The sequence below is a fragment of the Carcharhinus amblyrhynchos genome, unplaced genomic scaffold, assembly GCF_965287045.1.
Source record: "Carcharhinus amblyrhynchos unplaced genomic scaffold, sCarAmb.v2.hapA scaffold_44, whole genome shotgun sequence".
Lineage (NCBI taxonomy): Eukaryota > Metazoa > Chordata > Chondrichthyes > Carcharhiniformes > Carcharhinidae > Carcharhinus > Carcharhinus amblyrhynchos.
This window is the reverse complement of record NW_027649785.1, coordinates 1,070,784-1,092,402: the sequence shown is the minus strand read 5'-3', so window position 1 is coordinate 1,092,402 and position 21,619 is coordinate 1,070,784. Positions and strand designations below refer to the sequence as shown.

Below are 21,619 nucleotides of genomic sequence, written 5' to 3'. Positions count from 1 at the left end.
CACTCAGATGCACAAGGAGAACCTGGGCTGTAGTTGGGTGTAGGAATCACACAATACAATAAACTCCTGCCGTTGGCGACCTTTATCGCAAACTTGCTTACATGTTTGAACGTATTTGTACAAGTAATCATGTGATTTACAAATAACAATGTTTTAAAAACAACTGCCTTCAATGACAGGACAGCCTCTCCATGGCAAGGCTCCTTGTCTCCAGTGATGCTGCCAATTGCAAGGAACCAGTGCAGCCTACAGCAACTGAGAGAGAGAAAGAGAAAGAGAGGGAGAGAGAAAGAGAGAGGGAGAGAGAGGGAGGGGGGAGCGAGAACGTGGGAGGACCAGGGCGGAGAACATAAGAAATAGGAGCAGGAGTAGGCCATCCAGCCCTTCGAGCCTGCCCCGCCATTCAATAAGATCATGGCTGATCTGTCGCTGCTCAGTTCCACTTTCCCACCCTCTCCCCATAACCCTTAATCCCCTCTCTTATCAAAAACCCATCAACCCGCGTCTTAAAAATATTTAGCGAGGCAGCCTCCACCACTTCAACGGGCAGAGAATTCTAGAGATTCACCACCCTTTGAGTGAAGAAGTTCCTCCTCAACTCCGTTCTAAACCGCCCCCCTTTTATCTTGAGGCTGTGCCCCCTAGTCCTACTGTCGTTTTTGAGCGGGAAGAGTCTCTCCACCTCTACCCTATCCATCCCATTCATCATCTTATACGTCTCAATGAGATCTCCCCTCATTCTTCTAAACTCTAACGAGTACAAGCCCAGTTTATTCAGCCTCTCCTCATAGCACAACCCCCTCAACTCCGGCATCAGATAAGTAAACCTCCTCTGCACTCCCTCCAAGGCCAAAATATCTTTGCGCAGGTGCGGCGCCCAAAACTGCACACAGTACTCCAGCTGCGGCCTCACCAATGCCCTATACAGCTGCAGCAAGACCTCCCTACTTTTATATTCAATCCCCCTCGCTATGAAGGCCAGCATCCCATTCGCCTTCCTGACCACCTGCTGCACCTGCAGGCTGGGTTTTTGCGACTCGTGCACAAGGACCCCGAGGTCCCTCTGCACCGTCGCCTGCTGCAGTTTTTCGCCCCGTAAGTAATAGTCCTTCCTACCATTCTTCCTACCAAAGTGGACCACCTCACACTTGCCAAGGCATGGGCCGGGCCGGGGGGGAGGGGGTCGAGTGAGAGGGTGGGGGGGCAAGAGAGAGGGTGGAGGGGGCGAGACGGCGAGTAAGAGGGCGGGGGGCGAGAGTGCGAGAGTGGGGGGGCGAGAGAGAGAGTGTGTGTGTGGGGGGGGCGAGAGAGAGTGAGGAGAGAGAGAGAGAGTGAGGAGAGAGAGAGAGAGTGAGGAGAGAGAGAGAGAGTGAGGAGAGAGAGAGAGAGTGAGGAGAGAGAGAGAGAGTGAGGAGAGAGAGAGAGAGTGAGGAGAGAGAGAGAGAGTGAGGAGAGAGAGAGAGTGAGGGGAGAGAGAGAGAGTGAGGGGAGAGAGAGAGAGTGAGGGGAGAGAGAGAGAGTGAGGGGAGAGAGAGAGAGTGAGGAGAGAGTGAGGAGAGAGAGAGAGTGAGGAGAGAGAGAGAGTGAGGAGAGAGAGAGAGTGAGGAGAGAGAGAGAGGAGAGAGAGAGTGAGGAGAGAGAGAGAGTGAGGAGAGAGAGAGAGTGAGGAGAGAGAGAGTGAGGAGAGAGAGTGAGGAGAGAGAGAGAGTGAGGAGAGAGAGAGTGAGGAGAGAGAGAGTGAGGAGAGAGAGAGTGAGGAGAGAGAGAGTGAGGAGAGAGAGAGTGAGGAGAGAGAGAGTGAGGAGAGAGAGAGTGAGGAGAGAGAGAGTGAGGAGAGAGAGAGTGAGGAGAGAGAGAGTGAGGAGAGAGAGAGTGAGGAGAGAGAGAGTGAGGAGAGAGAGAGTGAGGAGAGAGAGAGTGAGGAGAGAGAGAGTGAGGAGAGAGAGAGTGAGGAGAGAGAGAGCGAGGAGAGAGAGAGCGAGGAGAGAGAGTGAGTGAGGAGAGAGCGAGAGCGAGGAGAGAGAGAGAGCGAGGAGTGACAGAGAGAGCGAGGAGAGAGAGAGCGAGAGCGAGGAGAGAGTGAGGAGAGAGAGAGAGAGAGTGAGGAGAGAGAGAGAGTGAGGAGAGAGAGAGAGAGTGAGGAGAGAGAGAGAGAGTGAGGAGAGAGAGAGAGGAGAGAGTGAGGAGATATCAGGGCTGGACAATGAGGAATGCTGCTCTGGTGTGGTACAGTGCCTAGCACTGCTGCCCTACAGTGCCAGGGACCCGGGTTCAATTCTGGCCTCAGGTGACTGTGTAGAGTTTGCACCTTCTTCCAGTATCTGCATGGGTTTCCTCCAGGAGCTTCAGTTTCCTCTCGTACTTCAAAACCGTGTGGGTTAGGTTGATCGGCCAATGGTGAATTGCCCTTTAGTGTCGGGGGGGGGGGGGGATTGGCAGGGTAAATACGTAGGATTATACGGATAGGGTAAGGGTGGGATTGTTATCGGCACCGGTTCAATGGGCCGAATGGTCTCTTTTGGAACTATAGAGATTCTACAATTCTCCTCCAAGGGGATCTTAAAGTAGCAAGAGAGAGAGAGTAATTTGCAGAGACAGGATAATATTGCTGTGGGGATAAATTAACCACCTTTCTGAACTGTGGCCCCATTTGCTCTCAGATGGTCCTAAAGGATCCCATGCAGGGGAGTTTTCCCCGACGTCCCTCAACCAACAACACTTAAAAAATGATTTATTTGCTCATAATCTCCTGGCTGTTTGTAGGGTCCTGCTGTGTGTAAACTGGCTGCTGTGTTTCTTGCAGTGAACACTTGCAAAAAAAGAGCACTGTGCTCTTTGGTTTAGTAGCAAAAGATAAGCACGTAGTGATTAGCAAAGGAACAAGTCCTTCAGCATGGTGCAGGCAGAAACCTGCCAGACAGGTACCCACATTCATCTATTCCACAACACGTACAACTTGATTCGCTTCACTCAATTTTTAATTATGCCCTCAAGAACACTGTTGAAATTCCAGCAGTTGAAACTGCCACACGTGGAGCTGAATTGCAACAGAAAATTTTTTTAGTCCCACGTTTGCACATCATTTATCAGGATCAGAGATTTTCTGTATTTCCTCCACTCAGTGGGTCAAACCCCACCCAGAGAGACCCTGTGGCTGTAATGCAGGCTGACACGCCAACCCTGAGGGCACACTGCACTGACAGAGGTGTTTTTTTTTGAGTGTGACATGAAAGTGAGGACTCATTCATCCTGTCAGTTGGTTGCAAATATTGTCAAGCAGCAGCAGGGAAGTTCTCTCATCCAAAATCATCATGAAAGGTTATCTGGTTATCATCTCACTGCATTTCCTACATTTCAAGGACCTGGGTTCGAATCCTGCCACAGCAAATGGTGAAATTTGAATTTAATTTCTAAAAAATCTGGAATTAAGAATTGACTGATGATCGTGAAACAAACAATTGTCAGAAAAACTCATCTGGTTCACTAATGTTTTTTAGGGAAGGAAATCTGCCAACTTTACCTGGTCTGGCCTACATGTAGAACATAGAAAAACTACAGCACAAACAGGCCCTTCGGCCCACAAGTTGCACCAATGATATCCCTACCTACTAGGCTTACCTATAACCCTCAATCCTAATAAGTCCCACGTACTCGTCCAGAAGTCTCTTAATTTGCCTCCACCACCACCGACGGCAGCCAGACTCCAAAGCCACAGCAATGTGGTTGACTCAACTGCCCTCAGGCATAATTGTGCAATTTTAAAAGTTATTTTAATCATACTTTACTGTTTGTCTATGACTATGTTGCATATTGTGATGATTTAATTTCCATCTGTGCCACATAATGACTTTTCAACCTATCCAACTGAACTATTTAGTCTTCGTCCTTGTCTCAGCAACTGAATCCACTAGCCCAGATTTAATCATCAGTGCAGGCTGCCCAACACAGATTTTAACTTGAGTAGACACGCAAAGAGACAATCACTCTTAAACATATAGAAATAGGCAGTTCCAAACCACTTGCACCAATAACTCAATTTAAGGGGCTTTTCGCTGCAACACTCGCTGGCCTGATGCTGCTACAGGCAGCGCATAGAAACATAGAACAGTACAGCACAGTACAGGCCCTTCGGCCCTCAATATTGTGCCGAGCCATGTCCGAACCCAAGATCAAGCTATCCCACTCCCTATCATTCTGGAGCGCTCCATGTGCCTACTCAATAACCCCTTGAAAGTTCCTAAAGTGTCCGACTCCACTATCACAGCAGGCAGTCCATTCCATACCCCAACCACTCTCTGAGTGAAGAACCTACCTCGGACATCCCTCCTAAATCTCCCACCATGAACCTTATAGTTGTGCCCCCTACTAACAGCTACATCCATCCAAGGAAATAGTCTCTGCACATCTACTCTATCTATCCCCCTCATCATCTTATAAATCTCTATTAAGCACAGCGGTTAGCACTGCTGCCTCACAGTGCCAGGGACCCAGAATTGATTCCTGGCTTGGGTCTCTGTGCAGAGTTTGCACATTCTTCCTGTGTATGCGTGGGTTTCCTCCGGGTGCTCCGGTTTCCTCCCACAATCCGAAAGATGTGCTGGTTAGGTGCTAAATTCTCCCTCAGCGTACCGGAACAGGTGCCAGAGTTTGGCAACTAGGAGGTTTTCACAGTAACTTCACTGCAGTGTGAATGTAAGCCTACATGTGACTGGCTAATAAATAAATAAATAAACTTTTGTTCTCACTTGAGATCCACCCACAGCCGTTCGCCACCTGATGCCAGGCTGGAGAGGACCCGGTGAACCCAGCAGTAGCACGAGACAGCAAGTCTCAGCAACTGGTGGAGAAAGTGAAACCGGACTACGTATTTTCCAAATATGAAGGAGCTACACAACCAGCTGCAGTCCGAGAATGTAAAAGTACCTCCCACAGTGCATTCAACTACAGCAAATGCTCACCAGTTAGTCCCTATTCCCAAGAGTTTGGGCTTTGAAGTATTCACAACAAAATTTAGTTATTTCTTTTACAACATGAATGGTATTACATAACAGCAATCAAATGTCAGGTTTAGCAGATTGATTACAATCTGCATTGTCACATATTACGATTCAGAAATTATCATGCAGTTATTCTTTTTTTGACTGGCAAACTGGTGCTTTCAAAGAAAACCCAGGAGTTGCTGACTCTTTGGGGTGGCACAGTGGTTAGCATTTCTGCATCACAGAGCCAGGGGTCCGGGTTCAATTCTGGCCTTGGGTGACTGTCTGTGTGGAGTTTGCATGCCCCCCCCGTGTCTGTGTGGGTTTCCTCCAGGTGCTCCCGGTTTTCTCCCAATATGTGCAGGTTAGGTGGATTGGCCTTGCCAATGTGGGGGGACTAACTAGCAGGGTAAATACATGGCATTATGGGGATAGGGTCTAGGTGGGATTGTGGTCGGTGCAGGCTTGACGGGCTGAAGGCCTCTTCCTGCACTGCAGGGGTTGTATGATTCTTTCCTGACTGACTGATTCCTCTTCACATTCCAGCTGAGAAGAGCAGAGATTTGAGAGTGCTCCAGGAACCTGGCTGTTCATCGCTCAGTTTCTCACCACCTAACCCAAAGGGAGCAAGGTTAAAAAGGAGAAAAACAAACATTAACACTCCAAGACGATTGAATGAAGGATTGTGCACCGCTTGTTGCAGTCAGAGGACAGACGATACTCACCATACCCGTTTCTGCGGTGAAGATAACAATTTCGTACAGCGGAGCCAGCTGCTGGAAAAAGTAGTCAATACCTGGCCTCTTCTTAAACCGCCAGCCCGTAACTAACTTGAACAAAAGATAAGGGACAGAGTGAGTCAATTGCTACCAGTAAAACTTTATAAAGTTTAGGCGCAGCCTCGGCTCACTCTCCTCTGAGTCGGAAGGTAACACCATTCCAGAGAGCCAAGGCTGACCTTTGTAATAGCAGAGTAAGAGCTGCATTGTCAGAGGTAGAGGGGCAGGCAGTCAGATCGCCCGCTCCCTGGACTTGTTTTTGGCAAGTCTGGCCAGGCCCAGGTTCAGGTTCAAAGTATTCCTGATGTCCTGGCCAATATTTATCCCTTCTTCAACATCACTAAAACAGATCATCTCCAAAGTCCAAAGATGTGCGGGTTAGGTTGATAGGCTATGCTAAAATTGTCCTTAGTGTCCTGAGATGCGTAGGTTAGAGGGATTAGTGGGTAAAATAAGTAGGGGTATGGGGCCTGGGTGGGATTGTGGTCGGTGCAGACTCAGTGGGCCGAATGGCCTCTTTCTGTGCTGTAGGGATTCTATGATTTCCTTATTTATCTGGAGTTGCAAAATGCCACCAGCTGGAGGGCAACAAGTGTCCCAAATGATCCCGATTCAGCATTCAAGATTCAAGGATATTGTTAAAACTCAGTGTGTAATTACACAGGCTAGCTGCTGACATACAGAACAAGCATAGGTCTGACAAGGAGTGGTCAAGCTGTGTTTCTCTGGGTCATTTAGTCAGAGATAACAGGACAGAAACAGGCCCTTCGGCCCGACTCATCCGCGTGGCCACATTTCCTAAACTGAACTAGTCCCATTTGCCTGCGTTTGGCCCATATCCTTCTAAACCTTTCCCATCTACGTATTTGTTCAAATGTCTTTTCAATGTTGCTATTGTACCCGCCTCTACCACCAGCTCTGGCAGCTCATCCTATACACTTACCACACTCTGTGTGAAAAAGTTGCCCCTTCTAAATCTTTCCCCTGGCACCTTAAACCTATGCCTTCTAGCTTTGGACTCCCTTATCTATCCTGGGAAAAAGACCTCAGCTATTCACCTTACCTATGCCCCTCATCACTTTATGAATATGTATAAGGTTTTGGAGCCTTACTTAGCAGCCAGATATGAAGTCCAAGTTCAAATTCTCATTGATTTGCATTTTTCTCAAAAATATGGATGCTAACAAGTCTTGCATTCCTATTTAAGCTTATTCGCCCTGTAGACTATAATGTCTTCTTGAAATTTCTATGCCATGAGCTTCTCACAGAACAAACAAGCAGTATAAGGGAGGGCAAACAACAAAACGCAAAAATAAATGAATTGCCTGCGCTTCAAAGACTTAATGACTGGGACACGTATTAGGGCTGAGGAATCAGACTTTCAATACCCAGAGCTTTACTGCCCGCCTCTAGCACTGTTTATGAAATATAAGTGGTCAAGGTTGATTTCAATGTTACAACAACATTTTGCTTTCAAAGCTATAATATCTCATGCAGGTATCTCTTACTGGATGTCTCTTCTGTAGATAGTGACATTGGCCAAGTGTTAAATAAACAAGGCAAGAGTCCAAGAGGTGCAAACAGTAAGGGGAAGCATGTTAGACAAGGCAATTTTTGTTTTCGATCCACCCATTCTTCATATTTAACATACAGAAGGACTGTACAAGTCAGTCCTCTGAAATGGAGCCGTGGTGCTGTGTGAACAAACCCAAGCTCAATGCTGAATGCAACATAATCAGATAGAATGTTTTAAGTGGCTCACAACAGGCGGCACGGTGGTACAGTGTGTTAGCACTGCTGCCTCACAGCACCAGGGACCAGGTTCAATTCCGACCTCAGGTCAGTGTCTGTGTGGAGTCTGCACATTTTCCCTGTATCTGCGTGGGTTTCCTCCTGGTGCCCCGCTTTCCTCCTACAGTCCAAAAGACATGCTGATTAGATGGATTGGTCCTTAGTTGGGTTAAATATTTCGGGTTACGGGGATAGGGTCTGGGTGGGATTGTTGTTAGTGCAGGCTTGATGGGCTGAATGGCCTCCCTTCTGCACTGCTGGGAATCTAAAACGCAACGGAGCAAAACTGCAGTAACTTTTAAACCATAAACACAAAGACAACACAATGAAGAAGCATTTCCAGAAACATCAAATAATAAAACCCATCACGCCCAAGGGCAAATGCTTTCATTTTGTCTCGACATTGTGGAAAAGTACTGTAATACATATCACTGCAATCCCTCCCCTCTGAAGAGCACCATATGGGGAGTCCTCGGTCCTTTCAACCACCTGCTCTGTACTCAGGTGTTCACATTACAATGGACTGCCCACTCGACAGGTGTGCTTTCAACAGGTACAATAAAACACTTAGACACACTGACACAAGGAGTACTGACTGCATGGCCTGCGTCGTTAGGGTATCCCAGGCGCAACACAGGTTAGCCGCCGAGGACTGGCGATTGACCTCAGTGGGTGCAGGCCAGAAACAAAACCAGCCGCGGCTCCTGCTCCAGGCCGCTGACTGAAACTGTAAGTGTGCCACTGGTCGGGAACTGGGCTGGACTCAACTTCATTGTCAGCCCCCACCCTCCAAACCAAACAGAAGGCTAACCACGCAAGTGACTGGATTAACATACAAGAGGATTTCAGTAAAACAAGAATGCTGGAGTTGGTTGCCCGAACTCTGCCAATATGAAGCAATGCTTCCAGCTGGGAAGCACATTTTTACACAGCAAAAATGTTGCGTAATATCTTTCTGGGAACTGAGACATTTTCTATTTATGCAAACAACCACCAAAAAGTCACAGGGAATAAACTTGCAGTCATATAGTGCCTTTCAGTGTCACCATGTAGGGAATCACAGAATCCCTACAGTGCAGAAAGAGACCATTTAGCCCATCACGTCTGCGCCGACCACAATCCCATCCTGCCCTATCCCCATAACCCCACATATTCACCCTCCTATTTCCTTTGACACTAAGGGCCAATCAACCTAACCTGCACATATTTGGACTGTGGGAGGAAATTGGAGCACCCAGAGAAAACCCATGCAGACATGGGGAGAATGTGCAAACTCCACATAGTCTCCAAGGCTGGAACTGAATCTGGGTTCCTGGCGCTGAGAGGCAGATAGAATAGGGGCATTTAAGGGGCTTTTAGATAAGCACATGAATATGTGAGGAATAGAGGGATATGGACCAAGAGCAGGCAGAAGGGATTAGTTTAATTATGTTCAGCACAACATCGTGGGCTGAAGGGCCTGTTCCTGTGCTGTATGTTCAACGCTCTAATTGGACAAATGACAAGATGATAACTTGAAGATGAACATTTTGAAAAAGTTTGCTTTTCTTTTAAAAAAAATGGAATAATAAAAAAATCTTTTGAACAGAAAGCATTTTCCGCAGACTTTCCTCCTCCTCTGAGGTAATCTTGCCAAAGTGGTTCACTTGTTGCAGAAGCATTCCCTGTGGCGAGTGTTGCCGCGAGATGCTGTACGACCAGGAGTTGACAGACTTACCGACCACTCTGGGTGCAGCAACACATCTGTTAGCTCTAACACAACGGTGTACGGTGGCTGGTAATATGGCTCTTTAAGGGGGTCTGGCAGCAGCTTCTGACTGGTGGGCTCAATTATCATCTGGGGAAAAAAAGAGAAATGAAAGGAAAAGGGTAGGATCAAAGAAACGTGCCACAGCTTATGTTACAAGGGCAAATTTGTAAAAAAAGATACTTTGATCTGTCCAAAGAGGCAGGGAGAGGAAAGTTTCTTTTCAGAACTTCCCTCCCACCTATTGATGACAACCTCAATGCTGCTGACTCTCTATTGTTGCACTCCTGAATCTGTTGCACGTGAGTCCAGATCCCAGCTGTCGGGGGATTACTACACACCTGAACCTCAACGTGCACCACAGGACAAGCAAGCGCAGCAGGGTCTTAATAACCAGTGATGCTAACACGAGTAATCCTAACACCCCATTTACTGTGGTGAGGTCCATTCATGACCCAGTCAGCTGGCTCTGCTCTCTCCAGAGGCAAGGCAGTGTGGGTAACTGGGACGCCGTTTCTGCACCAGCCCTGCTGGTCAGTACTGTAATGTGATTGCCATATAAAAGAGGTCAAACTTGCATAATGGCACAGTTTTAGCACTGCTGCCTTGCAGCATCATGGACCCGGGTTCGATTCCCGGCTTGGGTCACCGTCTGTGCGGAGTCTGCACGTTCTCCCTGTGACTGCGTGGGTTTCCTCCGGGTGCTCCGGTTTCCTCCCACAGCCCGAAAGATGTTCTGGTTAGGTGCATTGGCTGTGATAAATTTTCCCTCAGTGTACCCGAAGGCGCCAGAGTGTGGCGACTAGGGGAATTTTCACAGTAACTTCACTGCGGTGTTAATGTAAGCCTACTTTGACACAAATAAATAAAGTTTAAACTAAATGCACTTCCCTCCAACCCCAACATCAGGGAAGCTCCATCCTTGGGGTCACAAAGTTGTTTTAGCGTGGGCATTAGTGAAACTGGTCACAGTGTTAACCAAGAAGTTATTTTAACATTTTCACTGACTCCCACACCCCTCAGTCTTCAACTCGCCCAGCTCCCAGTAGCTGCCAAAATGAAACTGTGAGCGACAATGAAATTGCAAACCGGTGTCCTAGCTTTGCCAGTGGAACAGCGTAACAGATTTACAGGTGCGGGCTCCAACTAACAAGCTAACGTCCTGTACTGACATCCTCAAAAATTCACAATAGCAAGATCCAGCTGTACTGCCGGACAGAAAGGCAGAAGCATCCTTTATTCCCCCCGCACCAAATGAAATTCAGAACTGGCACTCTTGATATCAACCTCAAGGGCCTCTGTTTCACATCAAGAAATTTTCCACAGGACAGGAAGAAATTTGGAAGGAGGAGACTCGAAAGAGGAGGGGGATCTCAGGTTTCAGGAACAGTAAGTGGGGAGAGTATAATGAGTGCAATTGGACAGAAGATGGAAGGCATTCGACAAATACTGCAGGGTGAGGTCATAATTAGCAATAGATAGCGAAGGTACATCCTGGCCCAGTGCTCCCAAACTCCACCTGGCAAACAGCCACATGTAATGCCTCAACCTGCCAAATATTATCTAATGCTTCTCATTATAATTATAATAATTATAATGCGCCTGTTCTGCGCTGTAATGTTCTATATCATCTTTACAGATACTGAATGCTGACTTATAGAGAACATAGGATTTGACTACAAATACGTTCTGAATTGCGCCCACACGTTTACTGAATAAATGCAGCATGACGTTCTGCGTAATAGTTGCACCCACCTGTCTGTAATCTTTGAAGTAACGATACGTCCTTCGTAACTGCTGTACAACAGGAGGATCTGCAAAGGGAAAGAAGCATTCTATTGAGTCTGTGAACTGTTTAATTGGCACAACATTTTAAATGAACAAAATCATTTTCCATAAAGCTACAGCAATGACTTTTCAGAGTGCTGGGTGAATACCACATTCAAGGCAAACTTGCATCTCTGTCAGAATGGTGGAGAAAGGATTGTATGCTGCATAGCCATTGGCATGAACCAACTCGAGTTGAAATGGCCTATTTCTGCACTGTATATTCTACAGAATTCTACGTTCTCTCTATGTAAGAGAGTATGGTGCAGAATCCCCAGTCTGTTATATGTGTCACATCAAAACTCTGGAACGCTTCCGTCATGAGAATTCAATGTAGAACAAAACCACAACCAAGTTCTTTCAACTATCTGGGCTCAACAACATAGAGTCACAGAGGTATGGGCTCTTTGGCCCAATTCATCCATGCCAACCAGGTTTCCTAAACTGAACTAGTTCCATTTACCTGCGTTTAGCCCACCTCACTCGAAACCCTTCCCATCAGTTTCCAGAAAATTCAACTTAGATGGGCAAGTCATCAGACCTCCTATGGGGAACTGTCTCAGGGCAAATAGAATCAAGATGGTCACTGCAATCGATAAAAGGACACCTTTTGTAAACACATATAAAAAAATCCTTTTGTGGAGTGTATATGTCGCTGGCTAAGTCAACATTTGCCCATCCCAGGGGTGGTGAGCTGTCTTCTTGAACTGCTGCAGTCCCCGTGAGCAAGTACACACACAGTGCTGTTAGGGAGGAAGTTCCGGGATTTTCACCCTATCTTCAGTAATAGTGAAAGTGCGGCCGATATATTTCTAAGTCAGGATGGTGAGTGGCTTGGAGGTGTTCCCAGGTATCTACTGCTATTGTCCTTCTGGATGGTAGTGGTCATGAGTTTGAAAGGTGCTGTTTAAGGAACACTGGTAAGTTCCTGCAGTGCATCTTGTAGATGGTACACATGGCTGTCACTGTTCATTGGTGTTGCAGGGGTGAATGTTTGTAGAAGGGGTAGCAATTTAGCAAGCTGCTTTGTCCTGGATGGTGTCAAACTTCTTGAATGTAGTTGGAGCCGCACTCATCTAGACAGGTGGACAGTATTCTATTACACTCCTCACTTGTGCCTTGTAAATGGTGAATTAGCTTTGGAACATCAAGAGGTTCGTTCCTTGCCACAGGATTCCTAGCCTTTGACCTGCTCTTGTAAGCACAGTATTAATATGGCTGGTCCAGTTCAGTTTCTGGTCAATGGTAACCCCTAGGATGTTGATAATGGGGGATTCAGCGATGGTAATGCCAATGAATGTCAAGGGATGATGGCTAGATCCTTTCTTGATGGAGATGGTCATTGCCTGGCACTTGTAAGGCATGACTGTTACTGGCTACTTGACAGCCCAAGCCTGGATATCGTCCAGCGTTACTGCATTTGCTTCAGCATCTGAAGAGTTGTGAAAGAAGCTGAACACTGTGCAGTTATCAGGGAACATGCCCACTCTTAATGGAAGAAAGGTCACTGATGAAGCAGCTGAAGATGGTTGGGTCTAGGACACTAACCCTGAGAAATTCCTGCAATGATGTTCTGGATCTAAGATGCTTGACCTCCAATATCCACAATCATCTTCCTTTGAGCCAGGTAAGACTCAAACCAGTGGAGGGATTTTCCGCTGATTCCCATTGGCTCCTTAATGCCACACTCGGGTCAAATGTGGCCTCAATGTCAAGGGCGGTCATTCTCATTTCATCTCTGGTTGAAACAAGCACTGAAATTTGGTTCAGTGTGTTTCGAGGTCAGTCTATGCCAGGCTTGTCCAACCTGCAGTTTATGACTTGGCTGCCAAAACCTCTGCATCCAGTTTACAGACTTGCTGTTCAAATTACAAGTAACCTCGGTAAAAGACCTGCAAGGATTGATCCTCCAATCATAGGCTCTTTCTCGCCCACGTTCACGTGAGTCTGTCATCAGTAAATGCAGGAGAGAATCAGTCTGTAATTGGAGGAGCAGCAAGTACTGTGAAAGTGAGTGGCATCTCCTCTCCCTCACAGACTACCTAACTCTCAGGCCACAATCAGTAAGGACAGTCAACAACCCTCCTCCACGATCATCCTTAATGCTGGTGTCCCACAAGACTGTGTCCTCAGCCCTTTACGATACGCCTTATACACTTAGCACTGTGTGGCCAAATTCCCCTCCAAATCGGTTTTCAAGTTTGCTGATGACACCACCATAGTGGGTCAGATCTCAAACAATGATGAGACACAGTACAGGCAAGAGATAGAGAATCTGGTAAACTGATGCGACAACAATAATCCCTCCCTCAATGTCAACAAAATCAAGGGGATAGTCACTGACTTCAGGAAGTGTAGTGGAGAACATGTTCCTGTCTACATCAATGGGGACGAAGCAGAAATGGTTGAGAACTTCAAATATCTAGACCACCAACAACCCGTCTTGGTCCCTCTATGTCAATGCTATAGTTAAGAAAGCCCAACGATGCTTCTACTTTCTCAGACTAAGGAAATTTGGCATGTCCTCTAAAACTCTCACCAACATTTACAGAATTCTGGTTGTATCACAGCTTGGTATGGCTCCTGCTCTAAGACTGCAAGAAACTACAAAGAGTCATGAACTCATGAAGCCCAGTTCTTCACTCAAATCAGGCTCCCATCTATTGACACTGTCTATACTTCCTACTGTCTTGGAAAAGCAGGCAGCATAATTAAGGACCCCACACATTCCGGACATTCTCTCTTCCACCTTCTTTCGTCGGGAAAATGACACAAAAGTCTGAAGACACTGGCCAACCAATTCAAGAACATCTTCATCCCTGCTGCCATCAGACTTTTGAATGGACTTACCTCGCATTAAGTTGATCTTTGTCCACACCCTAGCTATGACTGTAACACTACATTCTGCATTCCCTCATTTCCTTCTTTATGAACAGTATGCTTTGTCTGCATAGCACACAAGAAACAATGCTTTTCACTGTTTACTAATACATATCACAATAATAAATCAAACCTTAATTGTGCCCTCGCATATAGGTGCAGCCCCCTAAAGGAGCACATGGCAAGAGGACGGAGCAGGTTGGGGAGGTCATGAGGAAAAATAGAGTTGCAGCAATTATGCCTGTCCAGTCCGCTAACCACCACAGAAACCGTAGTCTCCGACTTGGGACCATCACAGCCACAACACTTCCAAGTCTGATTCATCTTGTGCAGTCTATTACCACAACAGCAGCTAGTCCACAGACTCATCTGAAGATGCCCCTTTTGGCTATGCCTCTCTTGTTATTGTTGGCTTATTTGATTGCTCAAGAACATATGTGGGCCTTCCCAAGCAAGGGCTCAGGAGAGGGGTGGCGAGAAGGAAGGAACAAGTGTTCAGCAACTGGGAGAAGCTTGAGAAGGCCTGTGGAGGTTTGATGGGAGGCGATCTTGCCCACTATTTCATGAATTAAAAGTATGCATATCTCATAGGCTCGGGTGAGGAGATTGTGTGAGTGAGACTGCGTGTGCGAGACGGACACAGACACACACACCCATTCTCTCTTCCCTCCATAAAAACCTATCCATAAAACATACAGGGAGGGGAAAGAGATGCAAACACAATATCAGTGTTAGCTAAACACAACACTTTAGCTCGGCCCTGGTCCCCACCGCTTCCCTGGTGACTGGGGCTTGAGGTTTACTCTGTCTGAGAGAGGGACAAAAAGGCTTTAATGTGCAGTGCTGCTTGGCCCTTTATGATGGTAATTTTTATTAGTTACTTTTTAAAAAAATTATTAATATATTGCTTTAATATGTTTCTTAAAGATTCATGTTCAACTTGGCAAAATCTCATCAGTGGAGAGTGAAAAATTGCAATATGAAAAGGTTGGACAAGCCTCGTCAATGCCAAATTTGCAACATGCCCAGAGGAAGGGCAGAGATGGCACAGCTGCAGAAGTTTCTCCGGGCACCAAGAATACAACATAAACTGCCAGTTCTGTGCACGTCCATTCCACACTCGCATCAGACGTTTCAGTCAACAGAAGTAGGGAAAATTAGAAATGTAATGGGTTTAAAGTGGATAAATTTGGGAAGGACGGGCAAAGAACACAAAGGAGAAGGGCGGAGGACGGGAAACATTAAATGACTAAAGAACCGATTGGGCGGAACCAAGGGAACGGTAATAACTTTTCCCAATGCCTTAAAACCTTAACGCTATTTCTCCCTCCACAGATGCTGCCAGAACTGCTGAGCTTTTGCTTTTTTTTAAATACTTCTTTTGGCATTATATGAAAACATGCCTGTTCTGTCTTCATACAGAGCCATAGACAATTTGATCTCATTAAGATTGCTGTTAGAAACCCACTGGAGAGAGGACAAAATTATATTCAGCTGCGGTAGCAGGAGGAGTCAACATCGAGAGGGGCAAAAGAGCTTTGGAAAAATACAAAGATTGCCCAAAATACTTGACAAGTGTAAGTTTTGTGATGAGATGTATAATGCCATTGATTCAGGATGTTCTCGCAGCTGCTGCTGATCCAGAGAAATGCTTTGTTTGAGATGTGTTGGGGTGGCACAGTGGTTAGGACGGCTGCCTCACAGCGCCAGGGACCCGGGTTCGATTCCCGGCTGTCTGCCTGGGCACTGCATGTTCTCCTCATAGGTTTCCTCCAGTTTCCTCCCACAGTCCAAAGATGTGCAGGTTAGGTTGACTGGCCATGCTAAATTGCCCCCGAGTGTCAGATGGTTAGTAGGGTAAATAAATAGGGTTATGGAGATTGGGCCTCGGTGTGGTTGTGGTCAGTGCTCAGTCGATGGGCCGAATGGCCCTTTTCTGCACTGTAGGGATTCTGTGATTCTGTGTGTTATGGTCACTTGCCTGGGATTGTCCAGCATAGAGAACAGGTCTTCCTGGCCGTGGTCTTAGTGAACCAGGAAGTTCAGTTTGGGGTTGTTGCCCGCTGCACTGCTTCACACACTGGAGACCAACAGTCCTAGGCTCTTACCATCAGAAAGAACAGCCACTTCAGCAAGATCCCAGTGCACAGAGTTAACAATTTCAGAAGACTGAAGGGAGAATAAATCGCTGCTATGCACTGCTCTGCTCTGTTGAAACTTCTTAGAATCATAGAATCCCTACAATGGAGAAAGCGGCCTTTCAGCCCTTTGAGTCTGCAGCGATAATAACCCCACCCAGCCCCCCATCCTCGTACCCCGTTAATTTCTTTGATACTAAGGGGAAATTTCCCACAGTCAATCCACCTAACCTGCACATCTTTGGACCATGGGAGGAACGCGGAGCACCTGGAGGAAACCCATGCAGACACTGGGAGAATGTGCAGTCCCCCGAGGCCAGAACTGATCCCAGGTCTTTGGTGTTGTGAGGCAGCAGTGCTAACCACTGTGCCACCTTCTTTGTGAGGAAGGAAAAACAATGTGCAATTGCCAATGCCCTAAATTTCTGAACCTGGATGAATCACATGCCTTTTTGTAAATATAGGCCTCGGAATGTAATTGTGCTGACTGTGATAATATACATTATCACTGCCATACTGTCACAAAGGCAGACAACACCACTGCTAACAGTAATTGGTAGTTTAAGATCATATTGGTTTTAAATAATTATCCTTTATTAATAATCCATAATGGAGAAATAACCATGAAAGGCATAAGTGATCCTAAACAAAAATCCAACACATGACATCTCTGGTTTCAGGCACAATTCCACAGTTTGGGATGTCTTGGGTGAAAGATCAGCTTTTGAACGTATGATATTCTCAACATCGAGGGAGCAAGGATGTGAGAGGGGAGGAGGGGGCGAGAAAGTGAGTGCGGGTGCGAGAGATTGAGAGTGTGGATGTGCATGTCGCAGCCTCGGTATTGCAGAGGACTCAGGCTGTAGCATTTGAAGTAACAGGTTTATCCAGGTGGGGATGAGCGTTTTGGGGGTAACAATGCTAAGTTAAGGACGTGAGCTGTCTATGCTCTGGAGGGAAACACGGCATGAGATTGAGACTCGGTTCTGAGTTGATGAGAACGCTAACACATGTTGGCCCACACGTTTGTGGACCAAGTTCAACTGTCATGCCTTCATAGTCAAATAGTCCACTGACACGCACCAGTGTATGATGAATGACCATTTTAAAAACTACTTAAATACCATGACACCAATGCCCCTGGAAACTTAGCTCAGCTCAAGTCCTCATCTTCGACTGATAAGAAAGCTGATAGTTAAAATAAAAATAATTGGGGACAATGAAATAACCAGCAAATTCATGAGTGAAGGGGTTAAACCATCGGAGTAAACGGGCCCTGGGTTTGATACGATTGTCCGTGTCAGACAATGGAGAGCAGTATACTGCTAATCTAGGTACAGCTGGTGTTCTCTGCTCCATTCTCTTCCTCCATGTGTGGCTGGGAGGAGGAGCCAGCTTGGCAGTACTGACTGCGCCCTGATTACTAAATGCTCCTCTGAGAGCGAGTATTAGCATTTTGGAGGCTGATCTTATTCAAACAAAAAAGAAGTGTTAATCAATCATTCGGAGTCGTGCTGAATGATTCCTGATTTGTTTTTTATTCTGATGTTAATGCTGAGGAACAGCTGAAACAGACAACTGTTTAATGATTCCAAACAGGGTTTCAGGTGTTAACCTGTGTGTGGAGAGAGGGAGAAAGCGTGAGAGCGCACAAGGGTGAGAGCGTGAGAAGACGGGAAGAATACATGCATGAAATGCGACGAGCGACAGAAGGGTGGGGTGGGGTGGGGTGGGGTTGGGGGTTAGGGGGGCGGTTACACAAGAAGGGAGTGCATTTGCCATACTAAGGAGCCACAGGTACAAAAAGGAAAGGGGTAGCACATGGGAATAACATAAGGTGGAAAGGGCTAAGTAAGCGAGGGATGGGGAGAGCAAGAGAGAGAGGGGACACATACACAAGTAAAACACGGAAGAAAGAGAGCAAGAGACCCAAGAGAAAATGTAATTAAAAAGAAAAGGTTGGGAGAGAGAAAAGAGCAAACAGGGCAGTGGAGCAGCAAGAGAGAAAGATCTAGAGGGATAGCCACTGGCTAGTGCCAACCCAATTGGAGGATGATCACTGATAGAGTTCAAGCAAGCCAGGCACACTTCTGGCGACCTGATGTAAAAGCGATGTTGAGGTCAGGCCTTTGTGTGACCTTTGTGGTTTCACACTGGCACTCCCTGCCAGCAGCTGCACAGTGCCGTTTGCTTTCTCCATGGCAGTGGGTTCGGTTGGATAAGATAGGTGTCAAAGCCACAGGTGGTCAGGACACCACAGCACAGTGATTTTTAAAAATCTGTTTGGCATGGGACAGGGACAGGCCGGTTGAAAAGCAGGAACATCTGTCCGGGATATTCTGGACAAATGACCACCCTACGCATTTGCTGGATGTTGGCTCAGGTCTCAACCTGCCCACAGAAGGTCAGCTATCCACTTTGGTAAACTTTAATATGCATCGAAGAGAGGGGTGTGCGGCTACAGGACCTGGATTCAAACTCCAAGTGCACAAATTTTATTGTTTAAAGTTTATTTATTAGTGTCACAAGTAAGGCTTACATTAACACAGCAATGAAGTTACTGTGAAAATTCCCTAGTCGCCACACTCCAGCGCCTGTCCGGGTACACTGAGGGAGAATTTAGCACGGCCAATGCACCTCATTAGCACGTCTTTCGGACTGCGGAAAGAAACCAGAGCATCTGGAGGAAACCCACACAGACACGGGGAGAATGTGCCGACTCCACAAAGACAGTCACCCAAGCCGGGAGTTGAACCCGGGTCCCTGAGAGGCAGCAGTGTTAACCACGGTGCCACCCCGTTCCTGTGCTACAGGAAAAATGAGTGAAATGTGGCCAATGTTGAAGCCGACAGAGCTGCAGAACTACTTTCATGCTATTGCTGGGCGTGTGTGCGGTGGTTGCGGGGGGGTAATGTTGAGACTTGGGAGGGAGAGTTTTATTTATTTAAAAAAAAACAAAGAAAACTTCAAAGATTTGAAAATGATACAGGCTGGCGTTCGATCTAAATTAAACGAAGCATCTAAACTTGACCTCAAAGCACCTCATATTTACCAAGTTTCAAGTATGGGGAACTGCAGATAACATCAGCGCAGCAAGGCATTCAAACACTGAAAGGACCAGAGCCTTGCATGGACAGTGCACAATGATCCACTGATTCATTAATGCCTCACACTCAGTACAACATATGCTGACCTTGTCATACTTAGCAGGTGAAGCAACTCCCATTCATACTTCAAACATTCACAAAGCAGCCTTAAATCAAATCACTCCACTCTCTGCTAAACCAGTTGCTTTTACATCTCTAATGCCTTTAGTTGCAGCCTCAGACCCCAGTCCCAAACAGCATTTGGACTCCTGTGGGAGAATGTTTCAAAATTTGTGTTTCTGCTGTGCAATATGTTACGGCAAAGCAGCTGGGAGGCCTGAGCTCTGGGTCCTTGGGGATCGCCATTTTACCTCAGCCCCAAAGGTCCTCATTATGCTTCATTACACCATTTGCCACCATGCTCCCTGTAGCCATGCCTAAAGGGCAATGTGGAGCCACGGCAGGGCTCTTCTGTCACCCTGACCTGCTGTCCTTACACTGGGTCAAGCGCTGTTAATGTAGAACTACAGCTGTTCCCTCAGCCGCAGTGCAAACAGCTCCTTTATCCAATGTTTCGTAAATCTTATTAGAATTGTAAAGTGCATTTCTCTGCTCTGGCTTTCTTGTTTTAGTTATTTACCATGAGAAAGCCCTTGAACACATACACCAGAAGGCTCATTTAAGCATGGTAGGTGTTTTGCATTTACAGTGTGTCCTTATAAACTAAACCGTGAATTATCTTCACACACAATTCTAAGGCTTTTCCATCACAAAAACCAGTTTTGTCAAATGTTTAAAAAAAAATAAAAAGTAAAGTGGCGGAGAATATATGTAATGAACGCCAGACTCCCAGATGGGTCACAAGTTCACTTCTCGGCTAACCAGGTGCTCAAACTCGGTGTTTGTCATGAGCCCTTCATTTACACACTCGTCATACCTGGTTCACGGTCTAATTCCTTACCTGAAAGTACGTTATTACAGCCCTTTGCTTATATTATTGAGATGGGTGAGTTAAGCATTCTGCTGCTGTGCTGGGAAAGGGATTAGACTGACTTCATCCCGTGTGTAAATACTATAAATCAAAGCCAGGGCCCCTGCAGTGAGTTTTTGTCCATTTCATAAAAGAATATAATAGGATGCTTATACCGAGACCAGGAGGTGTAATGCAGACTCAGTATATTAAATTTGCATAGACAGATTGAGCAGAACTGACCTTGTTAAATTGCACACCCTCTGTGGGGCAGCTCGCCTGTAGAAATATTTTCTGCCGTACACAAAGCATACAGTCATATGGGCTGAATTTTCCACTGCCCAAACCACCCCCCTCCCGTGCCACCCCCGCAACATCCCAATTTTCTCCCCACCTGTCCGAAAGCTAATAACTCAACCTGACTGCAGTTTCACTGACACCTGGTGCAAATGCCATTATTTTCAGGCAGGGCTCGATGCCGAGTGTCAGCACACAGCACTTCACTCCCATCCTCGATCAAATTCCCCAAACTTAAAAACATAATCAATGACAAGGAATCCTGGCCGATTTAGCTCATTCCATCTCCAGTACAACACAAACTCCTGTTTTCAGCCCAGCGACATTCAACATAAGAAGCAACGTTCTTGAGCATGTATAGCACCTTTCATGAGCGCAAGCATCCTAAATGCTTTACAGCTAATTAATTTTCATATTGTAGGCACTGTTGTAGGAATATCTGGCAGCCTATTCAGCAAAGTGATAAGGATGCTGGCGGGAGCTCTCCTGCATCTCTCCCAATAACTCCATGGCATCCTTTCTGGCCTTTCACAGGTCTTGGTTCCAACTTGTCTCAAAGGCAGCATCTTCTGACATTGCAATGTTCCCTCCATACAGACACCGGAGGCTCAGCAAGTGTACCGAGTGGAATCTGAACCCAAAACCTTCAGCATTAGCAGCAGTGAGGGTGCTACCTACCACTGAGCCACGGCTGTCCCCAAATATTGAATTTCAATCACCTCAACTACACCAGGTGACACACATCACCCTCTCCAGTTCAAATTTAAACAATAGCAACAGCAAAGCAATATGGGCAGCATGGTGCTCAGCACTGCTGCCTCACAGCACCAGGGACCTGACAAATACAAGTTCAAGATCAGTTTAATATAGTCAAGAAACAAAGCCTCCAGCAAAAGAAAAATTAATATTAGTTTCTCCAGCTCTTCGTTGAGCAACAGGATGGAGCAGTGCACACAGTGCAACAGAGGCATTTGATAAGGTGCTGCACAATTGATCTGTGAGCAAAGTTGCAGGGGCGGCACAGTGGTCAGCACTGCTGCCTTACAATGCTATGGACCCAGGTTCAATTCCGGCCTTGGGTCACTGTGTGGAGTCTGCACATTCTCTCCGTCTGCGTGGGTTTCC

General features: G+C 46.5%; 1 protein-coding gene across 1 annotated transcript in view; it reads right to left on the bottom strand.

The window, feature by feature from the left end:
- The window catches only part of timm50 (translocase of inner mitochondrial membrane 50 homolog (S. cerevisiae)), a 135,845-nt gene that overhangs the window by 32,410 nt on the left and 81,816 nt on the right, over positions 1 to 21,619 (bottom strand). Inside the window, exons 4-6 of the mRNA XM_080181945.1 lie at positions 11,052 to 11,110; positions 9,267 to 9,386; positions 5,705 to 5,809 (exon numbers count right to left, since the gene is read on the bottom strand). Of these exons, the coding sequence (XP_080038071.1) occupies positions 5,705 to 5,809; positions 9,267 to 9,386; positions 11,052 to 11,110 (284 nt within the window). The remainder of the gene's footprint in view (positions 1 to 5,704; positions 5,810 to 9,266; positions 9,387 to 11,051; positions 11,111 to 21,619) is intronic.